A 20,880-nucleotide genomic window follows, 5' to 3' on the forward strand; every position below is an offset into this window, starting at 1 on the left:
ATTAATTATATGAAGTTGAATTTGTGAAAAATTTAATTTAATATTTGATATTAAATTAATTAGTATTATTTAAAAATTAATTTATGAAACTAATTTTATAAAATTATAATGTTGGCTTTTTGGCCCTTAATTCTCAAATTAATTAATTTTAATTAATTAATTAATCAATGTTTTGATGATAACAAACTCAATTTTAATTACTGAAAATCTTAGTGTTTTAATATGTTCATAACGTAGAGCTCGGAACAACGATTCCAACACCTCTTAAATCACTCAAATCGGAGCTAAAACGAAGACGATATGACCGAAACAAGTCTATAGAGAAAATACCGTGGTGGATGACATGGCATAACCAGACCATCTGCATGTAGACATGTGGCAACATATTGGTTGAATGGTGGATCATTAAGAGATTAACATATGATGGACTTTTTATCTTTGGATTGATTTAAATAAAAAAAATTAAAATTTAAAAGAAATTTAAAAGGAAAATAAATTTAATATTATTTTATGTTAATGTTTAACGGCTAGTTTTTTACACATGGTATGTTTTTTATTTTTGGATTGACTTTAAAAAGAATGAATTTAAAAAGAAAATGAATTAAAAGGAAAATGAATTTAATATTATTTTATGTTTGTGTTTAACGGCTAGTTTTTGACACATGGTATGTTTTTTTTATTTTTTGAATTAATTTTAAAAAGAAAATGAATTTCAAAAGAAAAGGAATTTAATATTATATTTTGTTTGTATCTAACGACTAGTTTAAGTTTAAAATCTCCACCATTGATTTTCTTTTCCAAAATCCAACGGTCCAAATTAATTGTGGTTTCTAAAAGATTTTCCATCTCTATATAAACCATCTTCCTCTCCAAATTTTAAACTAACAAATTTTACATTTCATAATCCTCCAAAACTCAAAAGTTCCATTGTTGCTCTCTCTAAGTTCTCAATTTTTTTTCTTTTCATCTTATTCTTGAGAGAGTGTTATTGTATTGTGAGGATAAACTTGTTGAGTACTTAAACTTGTAAATCCACTCTAGTGAGAGTTGTTGTGTTCTTCAAAAATTCCAACATTTGTAACGGTTTGATCCTAAACCGTGGAAAGGATTGGGTTTGCTCTTGAACCCGTAAAAGGAGCGGTGGTGTAACGATTGGGCTCTAATCTATGGAAAGAGTCGGAAAGATTTTATTCAAATTCCCAAGAGGCGCTTGGGGAGTGAAATAGGTCGAGTTTGACCGAACCACTATAAAAATTACGGTTTCTTCTTCTCTAATTCTTTCCTTTTTATTTTTACAATTAATTTAAGCAATTTATTGTATGTTTTAGTTTGTTCTTATTTATTTGCTAAAATTTGATAGAATTAAATTATCACATTTTTTGTCATCTTATTTGTTGCATAATTTGAATTTTTCTTATTATTTATAAAAAGTGTATTAATTAGTTTAATTGGATTAATTTAGAAAAAAAAAGTTTAATTAAACCCTATTCATCCCCTCTAGGGTTTCCATATCGATCCAACAATTGGTATCAGAGTGGTTGCTCTTCTTGAAATATTTATTTCTTGATAAACTTAATTGTTTTGAGCTATGACAACTTTAAGTTTTATCCCTTTTACCGATAGTCAATCTATTACAAAGCCTCATTTCTATAATGGTACTAATTATAGTTATTGGAAAAATAGAATGAGATTTTTCTTGCTTTCTATTGATTATGATTTATGGGATATTGTTGAGGAAGGTTTTAAAATTCGAACAAAAGATGTTGATGGTGTTAGCACTATAAAACCTAAGGAAGAATGGTCAATAAATGAAAAGAAAGCATGCTCATTAAATGTCCAAAGCTATTAATTGCTTATTTTGTACTTTGAATGAAGTTGAGTATAAATAGAGTGTTTATTTACAAAACCGCTAAAGAGATATGGGATAAATTAGAAATTACTCATGAAGGAACTAGTCAAGTAAAAGAAACAAAGATTGACATGTTAGTTCATCAATATGAAATGTTTAAAATTGATGAAAATGAAGCTATTTCTGATATATTTATTAGATTTACTAATATTATCAATGCTTTAGAAGGACTTGGGAAAAAGTACTCAAATCTTGAGAAGATAAAGAAGCTATTGTGGTCTTTGCCTAAACAATGGGAGCCTAAAGTCACCGCCATTCAAGAGGCAAAAGATCGCAAATCTCTCTCCATTGATGAACTCATGGGCTTGTTGTTGACGCATGAGATAAATATCAAGAAAAGCATGGATGATGAGAAGAAAAAGAAAGAAAAGAGTATAGCTTTAAAGACCAACTCTTTCGAAGTTGACTCCCAAGATGAAGATGACCTTAATGAAGATGATGTTGCCTATCTTTCACGTAAGTATAAGAACTTCATCAAGAGAAAGAAGCAATTCAAGAAGCATCTCTCCAACAAAAAGAGTCAAAAGGTGAAAAGAGCAAAAAGGATGAGGTAATATGCTATGAATGCAAGAAGCCATGTCATATTAGAATCAATTGTCCTTTTCTCAAATCATCCAAGAAATCCAAGAAAAAAGCAATGAAAGCTACTTGGGATGATAGCAATGAAAGCGAAAGTGGGAGCGATAATGAAAAAGTGGCCAATTTTTGCTTCATGGCTCATAGTGACAAAGAGGATGAACAAAATGATGAGGTAACTCTAGAACCTCTTTCTTATAATGAATTGTTCGAAGCTTTTGAAAATATGCAAAATGATTTAGAAAAACTTAGTTCTAAGTATGTTGTGCTAAAAAGAAATACAATGTTTTATCTGTAAAAATAAGTCTTTACTTGAAGAAATTGCTTGCTTAAAAGAGAATGAGCATGATGCTATACATATTGATGAAATGAATATCTCTTGTGACAAGCATGCTTTTTGATTGTGATGAGAAAAATGTCTTGCTTGACAAAGTTAAATTTCTTGAGCATGATAGTTGTGAAAAATATAATTTGATTAAATTACTCAAAGAAAAAGAATTTAGTGCTTAGCAAGAACTTGATAAAGGCTAAAGAATCTATTAAAAAGTTGACAATAGGTGCTCAAAGATTAGACAAGATAATTGAAGTAGGCAAGCCTTTTGGTGATAAAAGAGGTTTAGGCTATATTGATGAATGTTCTACTCCTTCAAGTTCTAAAACTATCTTTGTTAAAGCATTTCATAATATGCCTAAGCTTAATATGCCTAAGGTTGTGTCTAAGCATGTTAAATCTAACTTTGTGCCTATATGTCATTATTGTGGTGTTGAAGCCATATTAGACCTAAGTGTTTACATTGAAATATGCTCATACTACTTCTCCAAGAAGAAATTTTTCTCAAAGGGCAAAGTTTCACAATGCTCCAAGGAATAATTTCTCCAAGAAAAGTAGAGTGTATAAATTTGTTGTAAGAGATAAATCTTTGCATAATGTTGTTTGTTTCTCATGTGGAAAGTTTGGACCTACAACTTATTCTTGTTACTTGTCTAAATCCAATACCTTAAATGTCTATGCAAAAATGAAATGGATTCCAGTTTGTCAATGCTAACCATCTAAGACCCAAACAAGTGTGGGAACCAAAGAATCAAACTTGAACATTTGTGTTTGTAGGTTTGTTTGAAAGCCTCTAAGAAAAACAAGTGGTACTTGGATAGTGGTTGCTCGAGGCACATGACGGGAGACCCATCCAAGTTTGTCTCTCTCTCCAAAAAGGATGGAGGTCTTGTAACTTTTGGTGACAACAAGAAAGATAAAATAATTGGTAAAGATAGTATATAGGTAATGAATCTTCTATTTTAATTGAAAATGTACTTTTGGTTGATGGTTTGAAGCATGATTTACTTAGTATTAGTCAATTGTGTGATAAAGGCTTTAGAGTTGTGTTTGATAAAAAGAATTGCATCATTGAAAATGCTAGTGATAGAAAAGTTATATTTGTTGGAAATAGAAATGAAAATGTTTATACTATTGATTTGAATGATTGTCCTATTAATGATAAATGTTTATTCGGCTTTGCATAATGATTCTTGGTATGGCATAGAAGACTAGGACATGCTAGCATGCACTTAATTTCAAATATTTCCAAGAATTCTTTGGTTAGAGGTCTTCCCAAATTTAAATTTGAAAAAGACAAAGTTTGTGAGCTTGTCAAATGGGTAAGCAAACTAAGTCCTCTTTCAAATCTAAAAATGTAATCTCTACAACTAGACCCCTTCAACTATTATATATGGACTTATTTGGCCCTTCTAGAATTACTAGTTTTGGAGGGAACTTTTATGCCTTTGTGATAGTTGATGATTTTTCAAGATTTACTTGGGTTTTGATGCTAAAACATAAGGATGATGCTTTGAAAAGTTTTTCTGGTTTTGCAAAAAGAGTTCAAAATGAAAAAGGTTTTTTGATTTCTAAAATTAGGAGTGATCATGAAGGAGAATTTGATAGCAATGCTTTTGAAACTTTCTGTGAAGAAAATGGTTTTTCTCATAATTTCTCCGCTCCAAGAACTCCTCAAACAAAACGGTGTAGTTGAAAGGAAAAATCGTACTTTGCAAGAATTTGCTAGATCAATGTTGCATGAGTATGGTTTACCTACATACTTTTGGGTGGAAGCCGTTAACACCGCTTGTTATGTTTTAAATAGAGTTTTAATTAGACCTTCTTTGGATAAAACTCCTTATGAACTTTGGCATAACAAAATTCCAAATATTGGGTATTTCAAAGTTTTTGCTTGCAAATGTTTTATTTTGAATAACAAAGAAAAACTTGGAAAATTTGATTCTAAGACGGATGTTGGTATTTTCCTTGGCTATTCCTCTACTAGTAAAACTTATAGAGTTTTCAATAAAAGAACTTTAGTAATTGAGGAATCTATGCATGTAGTATTTGATGAATCTTGCAATGTTATTTCTAATGAGCCTATGTATAGTGATGTTTAGAAGGAAATTTTGGAGATTTACTTGTTAGTGACAAAGGCAAGAAATTGTTTCAAGTAAGCAAGAGGTGAGCTTAATCGAGAAGAACGAAGTTGGTTCTTCATCCATGCCTAAAGAGTGGAGGTATGCTCCTTCCCATCCCAAAGAATTAATTCTAAAACTCGTTCCTCTCTTAATATGTTTAATATCTTGCTTTTGTTTCTCAAATTGAACCAAAAAGTTTTAAAGATGCGAAAATGATGAATTTTGGATTTTAGCTATGCAAGAAGAATTAAATCAATTTGAAAAGAATAAAGTTTGGGAGTTAGTCCCTAGGCCCTCTCATGCTTCTATAATTGGAACTAAATGGGTCTTTAGAAATAAAATGGAAATATCATTAGAAATAAAGCTAGACTTGTAGCTCAAGGTTATTGTCAAGAGGAAGGAATAATTATGAAGAAACTTTTGCACCCATTGCTAGATTAGAAGCTATTAGAATGTTGCTTGCTTTTGCTTCTTATAAGAATTTCATTTTGTATCAAATGAATGTGAAAAGTGTATTATTAAATGGTTATATCACGGAGGAAGTTTATGTAGAACAACCTCCGGGTTTGAAAGTTTTGATTTTCCTAATCATGTCTATAAGTTGAAAAAGGCTCCAAGAGCTTGGTATGATAGACTTAGTAATTTCTTGCTTGAGAATGGATTTAAAATGGGTAAAATTGATACTACTCTTTTTATTAAGACTGAAGAAATGATATGCTTTTAGTACAAATATATGTGGATGATATTATTTTTGTTTCTACTAATCCATCTTTGTGTGAAGAATTTTCTAAGAGTATGCATAGTGAATTTAAGATGAGTATGATGGGAGAACTTAGCTTCTTCCTTGGACTCCAAATCAAACAACTCAAGGATGGTATTTTCATAAGTCAAGAGAAATACACAAGGGATTTGCTCAAAAGGTTTAAATTCAATGAAGGTAAGATTGCAAAAACTCCTATGAGCACATTTAAATCATATTTAAGTATAAATTCTCCTATTCTGTTTAATTCTAATTTGAATGTTTCAAATTAACTTATCAAGCTACTCTAAAGCTTATCCATTTACAAGCTAGTAAGGGGACCTCGCGGACCTACAGATCATGGGCTCCAACGATCCGAGATTAATCGGCTAAACTCATTAGACCGGATTAACCCGCATTCGTTAACTAATGGGTCACTCCACTATAGCCCATAGTTGAACTCCCCTCACTAGAGATATATTATGTCCACTTTATATAACCATAATCAGTAAGTCGATCCTTCACAAGTTGTTCGTAATCACAGCTAGGTCAAGATAACCGTTTTACCCCTATGAATACATCTTGTTCCTTATGTTCCCACTGACCCTCTAATGAACAATTTTGATTCATAACACCATATGAATCAAATCCTTTCTCTATCATGAGAAGGCAGAGCCCCGATTGCAGTGCTATGTCCCCAACTATTCATCCGATCTAATCCTAAAAATGGGAGGTTTATTGAGCAGTGTTCTTGGAGTACTCTCACCATTTGCAGATCAAAGGATAATCCTAAACAAACAGAAGTTCATGCCTAGCTCAGGATTAATGTAATGACCCGACCCCCTAGGACTTAGGTAAGGCCGTTACTAAAATAAATGCATGCAAAGAATTTAAAACAACGCTCAGTTATTTGCAATAAATGCTAATTAAAACATGAGAAGTTCAAAAGACATTTATGAAATACAATAGTTAAAAACAATAATAGGGTACCCATAAATCATAAAGGTTAATAAATACATATGAAAAACAATTCTTAATAATAAGTTTCAAACACCAAAACTAAACATTAAGAGAAGCATGAAAAGAACTCTAAATCTCATGATGCGGAAGCATAAAAACTAGTCCCAGTGGCTCGATCATGAATCCCGCTGTGCCATTGCCGGTGCATCTCTATCCTTACCTGAAACATAAACATAAGAAAGAATGAGTATGAAATACTCAGTAAGTAGCCCCACCATCGAGGTCAGGCTAGGCATCTATGTCCTCCAGATACCCGCATATGGCATATAAATACATGTAACAGACAAGAGACTGCGTCCTATCCTATTGTAGTTAAGTATGCCCACAAAACTGATGAGTCCCGAAGGAAACACAAAACTGGTGAATCCTGAAGGAAACACAAAACTGGTGAAACCCGAAGGAACCACAAACTGGTGAATCCCGAAGAAAACACAAAACTGGTAAATCCGGAAGGAAACACAAACTGGTGAATCCCAAAGGAAACACAAAACTGGTGAATCCCGAAGGAAACACAAACTAGTGAATCCTGAAGGAAACACAAACTAGTGAATCCCGAAGGAAACACAAAACTGGTGAATCCCGAAGGATACACAAATTGGTGAATCCCGAAGGAAACACAAAACTGGTGAATCCCGAAGGAAACACAAACTGGTGAGCATCTAACTAAACAATTAGGATATTCACACAGTTTTAACGTGCTAAGATTCAACATTGTACAGTTCTAAAACATACATAAAAATCCTTGATACCATGGCTTCATCACATACACATAATTCTTAATATCATATTATACATCATCCTTGTATAACTTACATCATAAATCTACAACATGCAAGTATGCCTCAACACCAGCAGATCAGACCACGACATATGAAAACACATACTATCACATACTAACGATCAAGTACTTAGGTGTGTATGTAAACAAATCAGAATTTGTGCCAGAACATACTTTGATTCAGGTCATACTGTCAATCAACATGCTAACATTTACAATAACATACACTTATCATGCTAGCATACAACTAAAGCCTGGCCCGTGGGCAGTTCCAGTGGTAAGATTACTTACCTCAATCGAAACTTTATGGATAACGAAGCTCCGACGGCCAAACTATAACGGCAACTAGAAGTAGCGGCCCTAACACTGAAAACAACTCAAACAATTTCAGTTCAACCATAACAGCAACACTTCATACCCAAGTACAAAATATTCAAAAACTTACCAAAAGGATGAAGGTCACTTCCAATTTCCCTTAACGGTGCTCCATCTAAATTCCAAGTTTCGCTAAAACTCACCTTCACATAAAAACCCAACAACAGTGAATCAAAATGACGAAACCCAACGTTAATGGTTAAGAGATCAAACCGAGCTACCACAACCTTACCTAGAACAGGTCCGACGGCGACAAGGAAGACAGTCGATGATGGTTCTGGGTCTGGCGAAGTGTGAAGAAGCAGCAGCTGGTCGAATCTGAGCCGGTGAGCTACTGCGATTGACGAGGAGTCTCTCTCGAGCGGGGGTCTGATGAGATAGTGAAGAAAGCGCGGTGTTCGGATCTGAATGGCGGTGAAGGAGGCGCACGTCATTCGAAATGGTAGCAAGGGAGATGCGGCGGCGAAAACTGGGCAGTGAGGGAAACGACGTTCGTGGGTTTGGGAGGAAAGAAGAAGAAAAAAAATTGGGGGGTTTTACCATTTGAGGAAGAAGAAGGAGAGTTTTGGTGGGGTTTCTTTCAAAAAAAAAAAAGATAATAATAAATGTAGGATTGATGGGGGTCTTAAAATATCATAATTAAAAAGGAAAGTGTAATTATAATAATTTCTTTCCATTTCGAAAGGAAAATTAATTCCTGCCATAACCTTCACATTGAAATTCAAAATTTAATAATTTTAATTTTTCTGCCAAACTTAAATTCCCGCATTTATACTTGAGATCCAAAATTCCAAAAATACCCTTCAACCAAGCAATTATTGAATTACCAAGGATAACGTTACTGAAATTACATTATTATATAAAAAAAAATGTGTGGGATGTTACATTCTTCCCTCCTCAAAGAGCTTTCATCCTCGAAAGTTAAAACACTCCGAGTGTTACATTCTTCCCTCCTCAAGGAACTTTCGCCCTCGAAAGTTCATTCTTCAAAAAGTTCTGGGTATTGAGCTTTCATCTCATCCTCTCGCTCCCAGGTGGCTTCCCTGAACTGGTGGTTCTGCCACAAAACTTTCACAAAAGTAATTTCCCGACAACGCAATGTCTTTACCTCTCTGGTGAGGATCTCTATGGGCTTCTCCTCGTAGCTCAAGTTGTCATTCAACTGTAAGGGCTCGTAATCAACTACATGGGACGGGTCTGTCACATACTTCCTTAGCATCGAAACATGGAAGACATTATGAACTAAAGACAATGCTGGGGGCAATGTCAAACGGTAAACTACGGGGCCAATTTACTCCAAGACCTCGAAAGGTCCGATAAATCTCGGACTCAACTTTCCTTTCCTACCAAACCTCAGAATACCTTTCATGGGTGCCACTTTTAAGAACACTTTCACCCCTGTCTCAAATTCCAGGTTCTTACGTCTTACATCGACGTAGCTCTTCTGTCTGCTCTGGGCTGTTTGCATACGAGCCCTGATCTTTTGTATTGCCTCATTCGTGGTCTGTACTAATTCAGGTCCTAACAACATCCTCTCTCTTACCTCATCCCAACACACTAGAGACCTGCAACTCTTTCCATATAGGGCCTCAAAGGGTGACATCCCAATAGTGGACTGATAACTGTTATTATATGCGAATTCTATTAAATGCAGGTGAGAGTCCCAACTCCCTAAAAACTCTAGTGCACAAGCGCACAACATATATTCCAATATTTGGTTTAGACGTTCTATTTGACCATCAGTCTATGGGTGAAAAATTGTACCAAAATCCAATCGAATGCTAATTGGAGACTCTTCGTAAAAACTAGATGCAAAACGAGGGTCATCGTTTGACATAGCTAAAATTAGTATAAAAAGTGGTGTAACAACCCCTTCCATAAATAACTATGAAATTTAAGATGTTGAAAATCAGCAACACTTCTACACGTCCGAGTTGAGAACTGTGAAAACGGCCATGAAGTTAAGAAAGTCTTATATACTAAAAACATATATCTGAGCCTACCATGTCACAGGAAAAAACTTCATATGTGTAGTGACGAAACTGGTCATACTATATAATGCGTCATCTGAAGTTACGTACCAGAACAAATCTAATCAATTGAAAACTACTTCTACTCTAGAAGCACCAACTGTGATGTCTTTCCTAGGGTCTACATGTCTAAGAATAACTCTATCTAATTAAGCCTCACATTCATGAGAAACTCATCATAAGATTCTATACTATCATGGGCTATAAAACTGGCTTGAGCCAATCCTCAGATTATTCTTTAGCTTTAAAACAATCACATATCATTACTTAGACCCTATTGTGGATGAGTCTAAAATTCCCTCTGAAAATGAGGTTTTGAAGTCCCTGGATGCTAAAGCGCCAAGCAGAAGCTGGTGGGCATGTAACGACCCGAGTTCAGGAAGGGTACATGAATGAACCGGTATCACATCTGAATGAGAGGAATCCTGAGGACATGAAAGTATGGTTAAGAAAGGCTTAAAAGAATTGAAAGTTACTACCTATACCAACAAGGTGCACCTTCCTTTTCATTGGCTCAATCATAAGAACCCTATGTTGGGTGACCTCTTGGGAATTTTCCTAGGATGCATGTGAGTGAGGACAAAGCATGCTGAAAGGACCCGTGTTGGTTTATGGGGACAACTTTCACTTCTAAAGCATTCAAGGCAAGGGAAGAAGGGAGGATGACATAGCCAGGTCGTAGAGGATGTAGGGGAATGCCGAGGCCATTAGGGGCCGAATCCCGATTCCGAATCCTGGGTCTAGGGCGTTACAATTAAGATCGCGTTAACCTAGGTTATTTAATAAATGAAATAGTCAGTTTTAACAGTAAAAAATCGTTATAAAGAAAAGTGACTATTTTCGTTCACTCACATGTCTCAACATGAACGATCTAGCACTTTATAACTCTTTGTAACAACTACAGAGTGGGCCGCAACAATAAGCACTCTATATCATTAATTTTGGCAGCAACTAAAGCATGTTCATCAATCACAAGAGGGTTTGAAGCCATACCTTTGTAAAACTCTTTGAAATCTTGATTCTCGGCTGAAAATTACTCTGAATCTTGCTGTGAACCACCTCAAGATCTTCCTCACTATTCTCTTGGAGCTTTAGATTGAGTTGTGGGACTCAAAAGCAACTTGAATGAAAGGAAACTTGGGGAAGAATTCACTGCTACAACCCACTTGAAGAACAACTTGAACACGAATTTTTCAGCAAAAACTCTATAGATGCATGCCTCAATTCCACTTCAATCTTCTTTATTTATTGCAGGTCTTTCAAGTAAAGAAGATAGTCGCATGAGATGCAGCTCATTCTTAGAGTTATTGAAGCCAAATATAAGTGGGTTTGGTGTGAGCTAGTTGAAGGTTTAATGGATAGAAACCATTTTGTGTTGTTTTCAAGCCAAATGATTTCAAAAAATCAATATCATTTCAAAATTTGAAAATATTATCAATTTTGCAAAATTAATTTCATAAATTAATTTTCTAATAAAATTAATAAATAATTATTTAAATAATTTAATTAATTCTAATTAATTCAATATCAAATATTAAATTAATTTTACACAATTCCACCTTCAAATATTTAAATAATATTTAAATATTAATTCTCATATTCCGTTTAATTCTTAGAAATAAACGTGTAATTATATCTCATATAATTACTAATTCCTTTAATTCTAATTTGAACATTTCAAATTAACTTATCACGCTACTCGAAAGCTAATCCTTTTACGAGCTAGTAGGGGGATTTCACAGACTTACAGATCATGGGCTCCAACGATCCGAGATTAATTGGTTAAACTCATTACACTGATTAACCCCAATTCGTTAACTAATGGGTCACTCCACTAAAGTCCATAGTTGAACTCCCCTCACTGTAGATATATTATGTCCACTCAATATAACCATGATCAGTAAGTCGATCCTTCACAGGTCGTTCGTAATAACAGCTGGGTCAAGATCACCATTTTACCTCTATAAATACATCTCGTTCCTTAAGTTCCACTGACCCTCCAATGAACAATTTGATTCATAATACTTATGAATCAAGTTCTTTCTGTACCATGAGAAGGCAGGACCCCGATTGTTCAAGACTTGGAATCAGTACTTAAGAGAACAACCTATCTGCTAACCCTAAATCGGGTAGGAGTGAATTCCATCTTGCAGGGCTATGTCCCCAGCTATTCATTCGGTCTTATCCCCAAATTGGAAGGCTTATTGAGCAGTGCTATTGGACTACTCTCACCCATGTAGATCAAAGGATAATCTCGAACAAACAAGAGTTCATAGCTAGCTTAGGATTAAGATCGAGTTATCCTAGGCTACTTAAAATAAAATCGTCAGTTTTAACAGTAAACTATCGTTATAAAGAAAAGTGACTATTTCGTGGTCCAGTCTATATGCAAACTCATTGCATAGGATGCTCCTACTCACATACCTCTACATGAATGATCTGGGGATTACATCATTTGTACTACCCACAAAATGGGCCACATTCTATAGTGTTACCAAGATGAGATATCCAATTTCATTCATATACTTATTAGACCATTTAGGCTATAAACTATTAACTTGATCCTGTTTATGTCACCACATAAAGTTAAAGTATTCACACTATAGCCATGGATATGTTCATTGGATTTTCATAATAGAATGCAAAATCAACAACTTTATTGAATAAATTACTCAATAATATTTTCTTGATAAATAGAATGTTTAACATGAACTACGAGTTCTAGGACATTTCCAACAGCAGTGTGCCCAGGAAAGATAATCCATTGATATTAAAGAGTAAAACAATTACAACGTAGTAATTATCTATAACTCAACGACTACTATCATGACTCACATAGAACCCAACTCACAAATTACCTAAGATCCCCATAAATGTGAGACTTTCTCTCGATTGTACTTAGGTTCCCGTTAAGTGTGATAATATCAGTGTTGAACAATTTGACTTCCAACAGTGTGTGAAACTCTTCTCCGCCTGATTATCTTCCTTTTAATTCAGTGAACTCCCTTCACTAACGAATCTTAGGTCCTCCCTAGGATGGAGAAATCCTTATTGACACTGAAGTCTTAGGCTCCCCTAAGATCAATAATTCCTTCTCTTCAGTGATGCCTTTGGCTCCTCCTAAGATAGAAGTTATCTTGAAGTTCTTGACTATTAAAGCAATGAATTTGCACAACGGAATATAATGAGCAAAGATCAAAGCACCATGTTGCACAATTCGTCCACTAAGAACAAAGATATTCTCTCACTATGAACAAATGCGGCAACCCTAAATTAAAGCACTTATTTTTCTTTTAAAAAACTTTGGCCAATTAAGGAAAGAATTTTTAAAAATATCTCTCCTTCAGTCAAATAAGTTGCGCCATAAATAAGAAAATATCGGGCAAAATACATCTGATGAAATTTACCAGAGTAGGAAAGAACAATATTCCGTATATAATTTCCAAATTATGAAAGAATATTATTCTGCAGAAAATAGTATTGTGTGAGGCAGATGTTAAGACTTCATTTGTGACAACAACAAAAGCCACCATAAGTTGCCTTAGAAAAAAATATAGAGCCAACCAATAAATTGAAGGACATGTGAATACCTGCAACGAAAAAGATCGTGTCCCATTTTTATTTTACAAAACAATATAGAGAAGAGGACGAAAACATGGATTAAACAAGGTCAATGAAGCATGTTGTTCACAATGATTAGAGAGAGAGAAAAGAGGGAATTTCAAGAACTCACCCTTGAAGAAATTAGTCTTCTCGCTTCCTCCTCTGATGTATTGCATGAGCTCAAATTGTCTCTTTTTTTCCTAGTTTCACAATCACAACAATGCAGCAAACACAAAGAAACACCACCATAAGGAGTCCTTGATATTCTGTAGGATGAGAATCGACTGAGAATTTGTGGACTTCCGTGGGATTAAATTTTGGGAAAAAGGGAGAACCGATTTTGATGAGAGAATCTCTTTTTCACATAGGGAACTCAAAGAAGATGGAGAGAAGGAGAGCAAGCCTATAACCACTTCCCTGTATTTTCACGATTTGTAGAGAGATTAAAGGGGAAGAGAGAGGAAGTTATACTCCCTCTAATTTATTTGAAATTAAAAAATTTCAAAACAAAACTAATTACATTAAACTAAATTTAATATAATTAAAACATACTATATATTAGATCTCATATGACATACAACTTATAGTTTATTATATCGCATATAACACAACCTATAGGTTATTAATCTCTCATATAGCCTATAGAATTAATATGAATCATATTCATATTAATTTTAACCTATAATTTTGTATGAATCATGTTCATATAATTAATATTTAAATCATGTTCAAATATTTATTTCTCTCATTAAAACTTTATATTATAATGTATCATATACAGTATATTAATTATATCTTATATAATTAATTCTTTTCAAATTAATTCAAAATTAATTTGAACAATTCAAATTATTTCAAAATTAATTTGATTCTCATTAGTCCTAATTGAGCTAACAATGGGACCTTATGAACCTATAGGTTGAAGCTCCAATGATACTTGATTAATTAATTATACTCTTTATTTAAATTAATCAACCTTCATTAACTGTCGGTCACTCCATCAAAGACCAAAAGCTGCACTTTTCGCACTATAGATATATTTCTGTGTCTGTTGGATATAACCAATCAACGGTACATCAACCCATCGAAAATTGCTCTAAGTACAGTTTGGTCAAAATTATTTTTTTACCTCTATAGTTACATCTAAGTCCTTAAGTACCATTGTTCCCTTTAATGAACAATTAGTTATAGTACAACTATAACTAAACCCCTCTCGGGCTAGGAGAGGGTATGGTGCTACATTTTTCAAGCCCTATAATCAGCCCTTAAGAGAACAATTTGTTACTTATCCTAACAGTAGGGAAGGAGTGAATTCCTTCTTGTGTAGCTGCATTCCCAACTCCCCAATTAGACGAATCCGCAAAGTGGTAGGCTTATTAAGTCGGTGAAGCTGGCCACCCTCACCCATACAGATTAAAGGACTGTCCTCATAAATAGGAGTTCACAATTCACTCAGGATTCAGGTCAAATCACCTATGATCATCCTGGTGAAATAAAAGTCTCTTCTAGCAGCGGTGTTATAAAGAGAGTCTATCCATTTCGTGGTCTGGTCTTATACAAACTCTTTGTATATGATACTCCCACTCACATGTCTTCACATGAATGATCAAGATCAGATCATTGGTAGCACTTTACAACAATTATAACAACTACAAAGTGGGTCGTATTCGTAGTGTCACCAAGATAAGGTACCCAGCCTTATCCATCCACTATAGACCGTTCAGGTTATCAATTAAAGATCGCCCACTTGTATGTCTCCATATACATGTTTAAGTTACAGCAGATAACATTGAATATTAGTTTATTGGTTTTTGGGTTAATGCAACTAGATGTCGAATAAAATATCTCTTATTTTATTAGAGGTATTTTATTAGATAAAGAAAATGTTTGTATAAATACAATTACAAACTATAAGATCACGAGGTTTAAGGCATCAACCCCAGCATAAATCTCCAACATACCCATCTTTTTTTTTTTCAAAACAAATTTTTGAATAAATAACCCACCAATCCAAACAAAATATTCTATGGTTTGGTTGGGTTGGAAATAAGGATTTTTTGGATTGAGAAAATTCACAACTCAGAGAGTTGAATTAGATTTAAAATATATAATGTCTCAATCAAACCTAACTAGCCATGAAACCGCTACTACAGTTTATTAAAATTTCATACAACAGAAGACTTTTATCTTGTTTGAAATTTGTAAAGATAATCTTGCAAAAAGGACAAAAATAGTTGCTAAAGGTAAATAAAAGCCACATACAATTTTAGGTAGCCTTCACTCTGAAGTATATAAGCCGCCAAAAAAGGGAAAAATTCCCTTAACATATACTGTTTACCCTAGTACTTAGCTTATCCATTTGAAGAGACAATGAACTTTATGACCAAATATTAAAACTTCAATATACAAAAAGAAGTATTTGTAACTACAAAATTCAGAACCTCAATTATTTCCACACAGACCCTTATTAGCTCTGTGCAGCAATGGCTGACCGGAAAGACGAAATGTCCTCAATTTCCGGCCACTCCGGTCTTCCTCCGACAATCAACCCTAAACAGAACAAGTACGCTTTCGTCTGTGCAACCATGACTTCCATGGCTTCGGTCTTACTCGGCTACGGTCAGATTATCATCTCACTCTTCTTTTCATCTCAATCGTCATCAGTACAGTTATATAATTAAATTTACTATAACCTACTTTTTATGACTTTGTAATAGATGTTGGTGTAATGAGTGGAGCGGTGATTTTTATTCAAAAGGATTTCGGGATCTCTGACGTGAAGGTGGAAATTCTTCTTGGAATTATAAGCCTTTACTCGATGGTAGGTGCCGTCGTCGCTGGCAGAACTTCCGATTGGATCGGCCGCCGTTACACTATGGGCCTCGCTGCTGCATTCTTCTTTCTCGGAGCTGTTCTTATGGGCTTGGCTACCGACTACTCGTTCCTCATGTTCGGCCGGTTCTTTGCCGGTGTCGGCATTGGGTTTGCCGGATTGATTGCTTCTATTTATACGGCTGAGATTTCTCCGGCGGCCTCTCGCGGTTGCTTTACCTCATTTCCGGAGGTCCCATCTCTATCAACTTTGCACGTATATTCCAATGATCAAAACTTTTTGAGTTGCATTTATTTCTTTGATACCATATTTTATTACTTTGATAATTAAAATATATATTTTTTAAATAATGCTTTAAATTTTGTACATTGCATATATTATACAAGTATCATGTATAAATGTTATTTCAACGTTTTGTTTTGTTTTATTTATTTATTATTATTATTTTTTTTTTTTGTTAAACACGTTTGAAACAAGATTCAAATTATGACATTTTTATTAAAAAAATATATAGATATTTTAAGGGGAAATTAAAACTTTATTTAGTCCACAAATTTTTAAAAGTTTAAAGATATATCTGTGTTCATCAACTTTTAAAAGTTTCTAATGAGCCATAAATGAGTTGAATAGATCTAAGAACTTTTTAAAATATTTAATAAATATGTGAAGTTTAATCCGTAAACTTGTAGTTGTATTTACCGAATCATTGACCTATTTGATATTTTTAAAATTTATCGATCTATTTATAAAATTGAAAATTAAAAATTAAAGATTTATTAATCACAAGATCGAAAGTTTAGAAACTTAATTATTTGATACAATTAGCGACTTATTAAACACCGAAGAAATAGACAAAAATTTCAAAGTTAATCTCGTAATTTAACGAGCTAGGATTTTTTTGTTCTGAAACAGAGTTAAGAATTTATTTTAATGATAATTAATTTTGTTTGCAGCTTTTCATTAATTTCGGGATATTGCTAGGTTATGTTTCGAATTTTGCCTTCTCCAAGCTCCCAACTCACTTAAGTTGGCGATTCATGCTAGGAATCGGCGTAATTCCCTCGGCCATCTTAGTAATAATCGTCCTTATAGTGCCAGAATCGCCAAGTTGGCTTGTAATGAAAGGCCGAATCGCCGAAGCCAAACGAGTCCTCGAAAAAACATCGGTTTCTATCGAAGAATCTCAACAAAGACTTGCTGACATCAAAATCGCCATAGGCATTCCTCCAAACTTCTGTGGTACAGACGACGTCGATGCTGCCATTTCAGTCTCAAACCAAAGCACCCGACGTGAAAATGTCTGGAAAGAACTCTTCCTCCATCCGACTCCGTCAGTGCGCCACATCTTGATCGCCGCCATCGGACTCCATTTCTTCCAACAAGCCTCTGGCAACGACGGCGTTGTTCTTTACAGCCCAAGAATTTTCGAGAAGGCCGGAATCACGTCATCCGATCACAAATTACTTGCCACGGTTGCCGTCGGAATCATCAAAACCACCTTCATCTTAGTTGCTACATTCCTCCTCGACCGAATTGGACGACGTCCATTGATCCTCATTAGCGTTGCTGGCCAGACGTTTTCACTCGCTATCCTAGGGTTCAGTCTGACAATTATTAATAACTCGCACGTGAAAGTCACGTGGGCTATAATCCTATGTATAACTATGCTACTATGTGACGTGTCATTTTTCTCCTTAGGACTCGGCCCTATGACATCAGTTTACACATCAGAGATATTTCCATTGAGACTACGTGCTTCAGGAGTGAGCTTGGCTATAATCGTTAACAGAGTTACGAGTGGGGTTGTCACAATGACGTTTTTATCCCTGTACCACGCGCTTACCATTGGCGGTGCATTTTTCCTGTATGCCGGGATTGCCGCGGTGGGTTGGCTATTTTTCTTTGTGGTCTTCCCGGAGACGAGAGGTCATAATTTGGAGGATGTCGAAGGGCTTTTTGGTAACTTCCTTTGGAGCTTGAAGAAAAATAAGGGTAGAGCAATGGAAGTGGAACTAGAAGGATGAATGATGAAGATTTGGGAATGGCTCATTCAGGTAGTCGTTAAATTAAAATTTGAAATAATGTTTCCATTAGACTTCCTATGATCATGTTATTATTCTATTTCATCAAGTTTATTTTGTCGAATTTTATTTAATAGACATGTAGTATATTATTAATAATATAATTGGTATCAATCTGACTTAGAATCTGTTTTGATTGACTTAATAATAAAATGATTTTCAAAAAATTCAATTTTATTTAAATATTTTTGATAAAATGAATGAAAAATACACTTAAAAAGCTATTTTGAGTGGTTGTCAAACACTCCAATTTCTTCTAAAATAACTAATTTTGTAAATTAAACACTCGAAAATATCTTCAAACACACCCTTAATGATATGGATAATTCAACCAACCCCATCCAGTATATTTTTTAGTTTGGTTATCAACTTATTTGAGCTAAATTGGTTTATGTTTACCTAAAATTAGTTTTCAAAATTACTCAAATGTATTAATAATGTTTAATTTTATTTAATCTCAATTCTTCTACACTATTTCTTTTCTAAATGCTCATAAAAAATAAATTTGTTTAGTCTTTCACATATAAATTTTTAAGAAAATATAATGAAATTGAGTGGTTGACATTAGTTATTTTTTAAAATTAAATAAATAGATGTTTTACACTTTAACCATTTACCTTTTCTTAAAACAAATAATCCAATAAATAAATGAAATCTTTGAATAAAAATACGAAACCAATCTAACCAAAAATATTTTATCATTGGATTGGATTTCATTCATTATTTAGTTATAAGAATTATTTGAAATAAAAAAAGATTACAAGTCGAAAATATAAAACAAGTCTATAAAGTGTCTCGACCATATCAAATCAACCTAGAAACATCTCTATTTATAGTGTATAGAGGTTTAACTTTTGAATGGGTAAGTGTCTCTTTCTAAGCTAGAATTAGTATGTCAATGTAACTTTTAATGCAATTTTGTTACTTATAATTAGTCATGGACCAATTAATCACATGGGCTTTTAACATTATTTTATGGTTTAATCCTCTCAAGTAGTTTATTTTTTTATAGGAAAATTTATAGTATGTCAATGTAGCTTTTAATGTATTTGTTACTTATAATTAGTCATGGTCCATTAATCACATGGGCTTTTAATATTATTTTATGGTTTAATTATTTTCATATACGATAAATGTCAAATTATTTATAGAAACAGTAAAAAGAAATATTGATTAACACTAATGGGTCGTTTGATTTGAGGAAATAAATGGTGGGAATGAGTATGGATATATATAATCGGATATATAAAATCCTTGTTTGGTTGAAGAATTTGAGGTATTTTCTTGGGAAAATATTTTTTTCAGGCATCAAGGATGCCTCTTTTTGTATGTTTTTTTTATTCCCACAGTAATTGTTGAGTTTTTAATAAACTCTCATTTTTGCTTTTTTTTTTTTGCTCCATTTTTTTTATTCATTTTCCATCTGTTTTTTTATCCATTATTTTTCTTTTCCTTTTATATTTAGTATTTCAACCTTTTTTAATCATTTTTCTGCTTTATGTGATATTTTTACATGTTTTTATTTTCTATGTTTCTTTAATACATTTATTTTATTTATTTTTCCTTCTTCATTATATATTATTCATCTTTTTCTATTTTAAATTTTTCTTTTAATTTTACTATTTTATTTTCTTTCATTCTTATCATTTTATTCTCATGATTTTTCGTTCTATGAATAAAGTTTAAATTAAATTATTTTGTTTGAAATTATGATGTAAATTAATTATTGAAAGGTAAATTTGGTTTAATTTAATACTTTATAATTGTTCATTATTCTAGTTACCTTAATTATAAATTACTCATTTTACAAATGCTTGTAATTAATAATTTTATTATTATTATTAGAGGGATTTTTAAATATAAATAACTGGGTTAAAATAATAACAACCTATAGCAAAAATACAAAAAACCTAAGGAAGTTGCAGCCCGACCAAAGCCCGAAAATGGTGTGAAATACCAAAACAGCCCAACCCGATTTTTCCTCTTCAGCTGATTTTTTCCTCCAACATTTATCTCCTTCTTCAACGATTAACTGTTCATCTTCTTCAGCAGATTTCGTTCACTCTTCTTCTTCTTCTTCTTCTTCTTCTTCTTCTTTCATCATACTGCTTCCCGTCAACTTGGTTATTTTCCATCACGCTGCTTCACGACACTTCTTTGATTATGAAGCAGCGTGATTGTATCAGTAGTTATTTTCCAAAACTACTGCGGTGATTGTATCAGTTTTATAAACTTTTGTATATGTGTTAGATAAAATTATATCAGGTACATGATGAATAAACCACTATCAAATATATGTCTAGTACATCATGAATTCTATCATTGATAGACAATGATAGAAGTCTATAAATGTCTGTTAGTGATGGTCTATTAAAAAAGAACATCATTGTAAGCTCCATCTCACTTGGGGAAAGAACTGCTCAGTGAGCTCTGATACCACTTATTGTACCAGATGACTATGATCTTCACGTTCACAATCACA

The 20,880-nt window shown here is 33.5% G+C and overlaps 1 protein-coding gene across 2 annotated transcripts; it reads left to right on the top strand.

Moving 5' to 3' along the window:
- Window positions 1-15,937: 15,937 nt before the first annotated feature.
- LOC120078338 (polyol transporter 5-like) lies at window positions 15,938-18,357 on the top strand. Of its 2 annotated transcripts, none has more exons than XM_039032579.1 (3): window positions 15,938-16,103; window positions 16,202-16,572; window positions 17,271-18,357. In XM_039032579.1, exons 1-3 carry the CDS (start codon window positions 15,968-15,970, stop codon window positions 18,339-18,341), a joined length of 1,578 nt encoding a protein of 525 aa, XP_038888507.1. In that variant the 5' UTR covers window positions 15,938-15,967; the 3' UTR covers window positions 18,342-18,357. The 2 variants fall into 2 exon arrangements, with proteins under 2 accessions (XP_038888507.1, XP_038888508.1); XM_039032580.1 differs by having other exon boundaries at window positions 16,202-16,548.
- Window positions 18,358-20,880: the final 2,523 nt, after the last annotated feature.

The sequence above is a fragment of the Benincasa hispida genome, chromosome 5 (genome assembly GCF_009727055.1).
Source record: "Benincasa hispida cultivar B227 chromosome 5, ASM972705v1, whole genome shotgun sequence".
Lineage (NCBI taxonomy): Eukaryota > Viridiplantae > Streptophyta > Magnoliopsida > Cucurbitales > Cucurbitaceae > Benincasa > Benincasa hispida.

Coding starts and splice junctions, on each gene's coding strand:
- LOC120078338 (XM_039032579.1), top strand. CDS start 15,968: ATGGCTGACCGGAAAGACGAAATGTCCTCAATTTCCGGCCACTCCGGT. Junction 16,104..16,201: donor TTCGGTCTTACTCGGCTACG/GTCAGATTATCA, acceptor ACTTTGTAATAG/ATGTTGGTGTAATGAGTGGA. Junction 16,573..17,270: donor CATCTCTATCAACTTTGCAC/GTATATTCCAAT, acceptor TTTTGTTTGCAG/CTTTTCATTAATTTCGGGAT.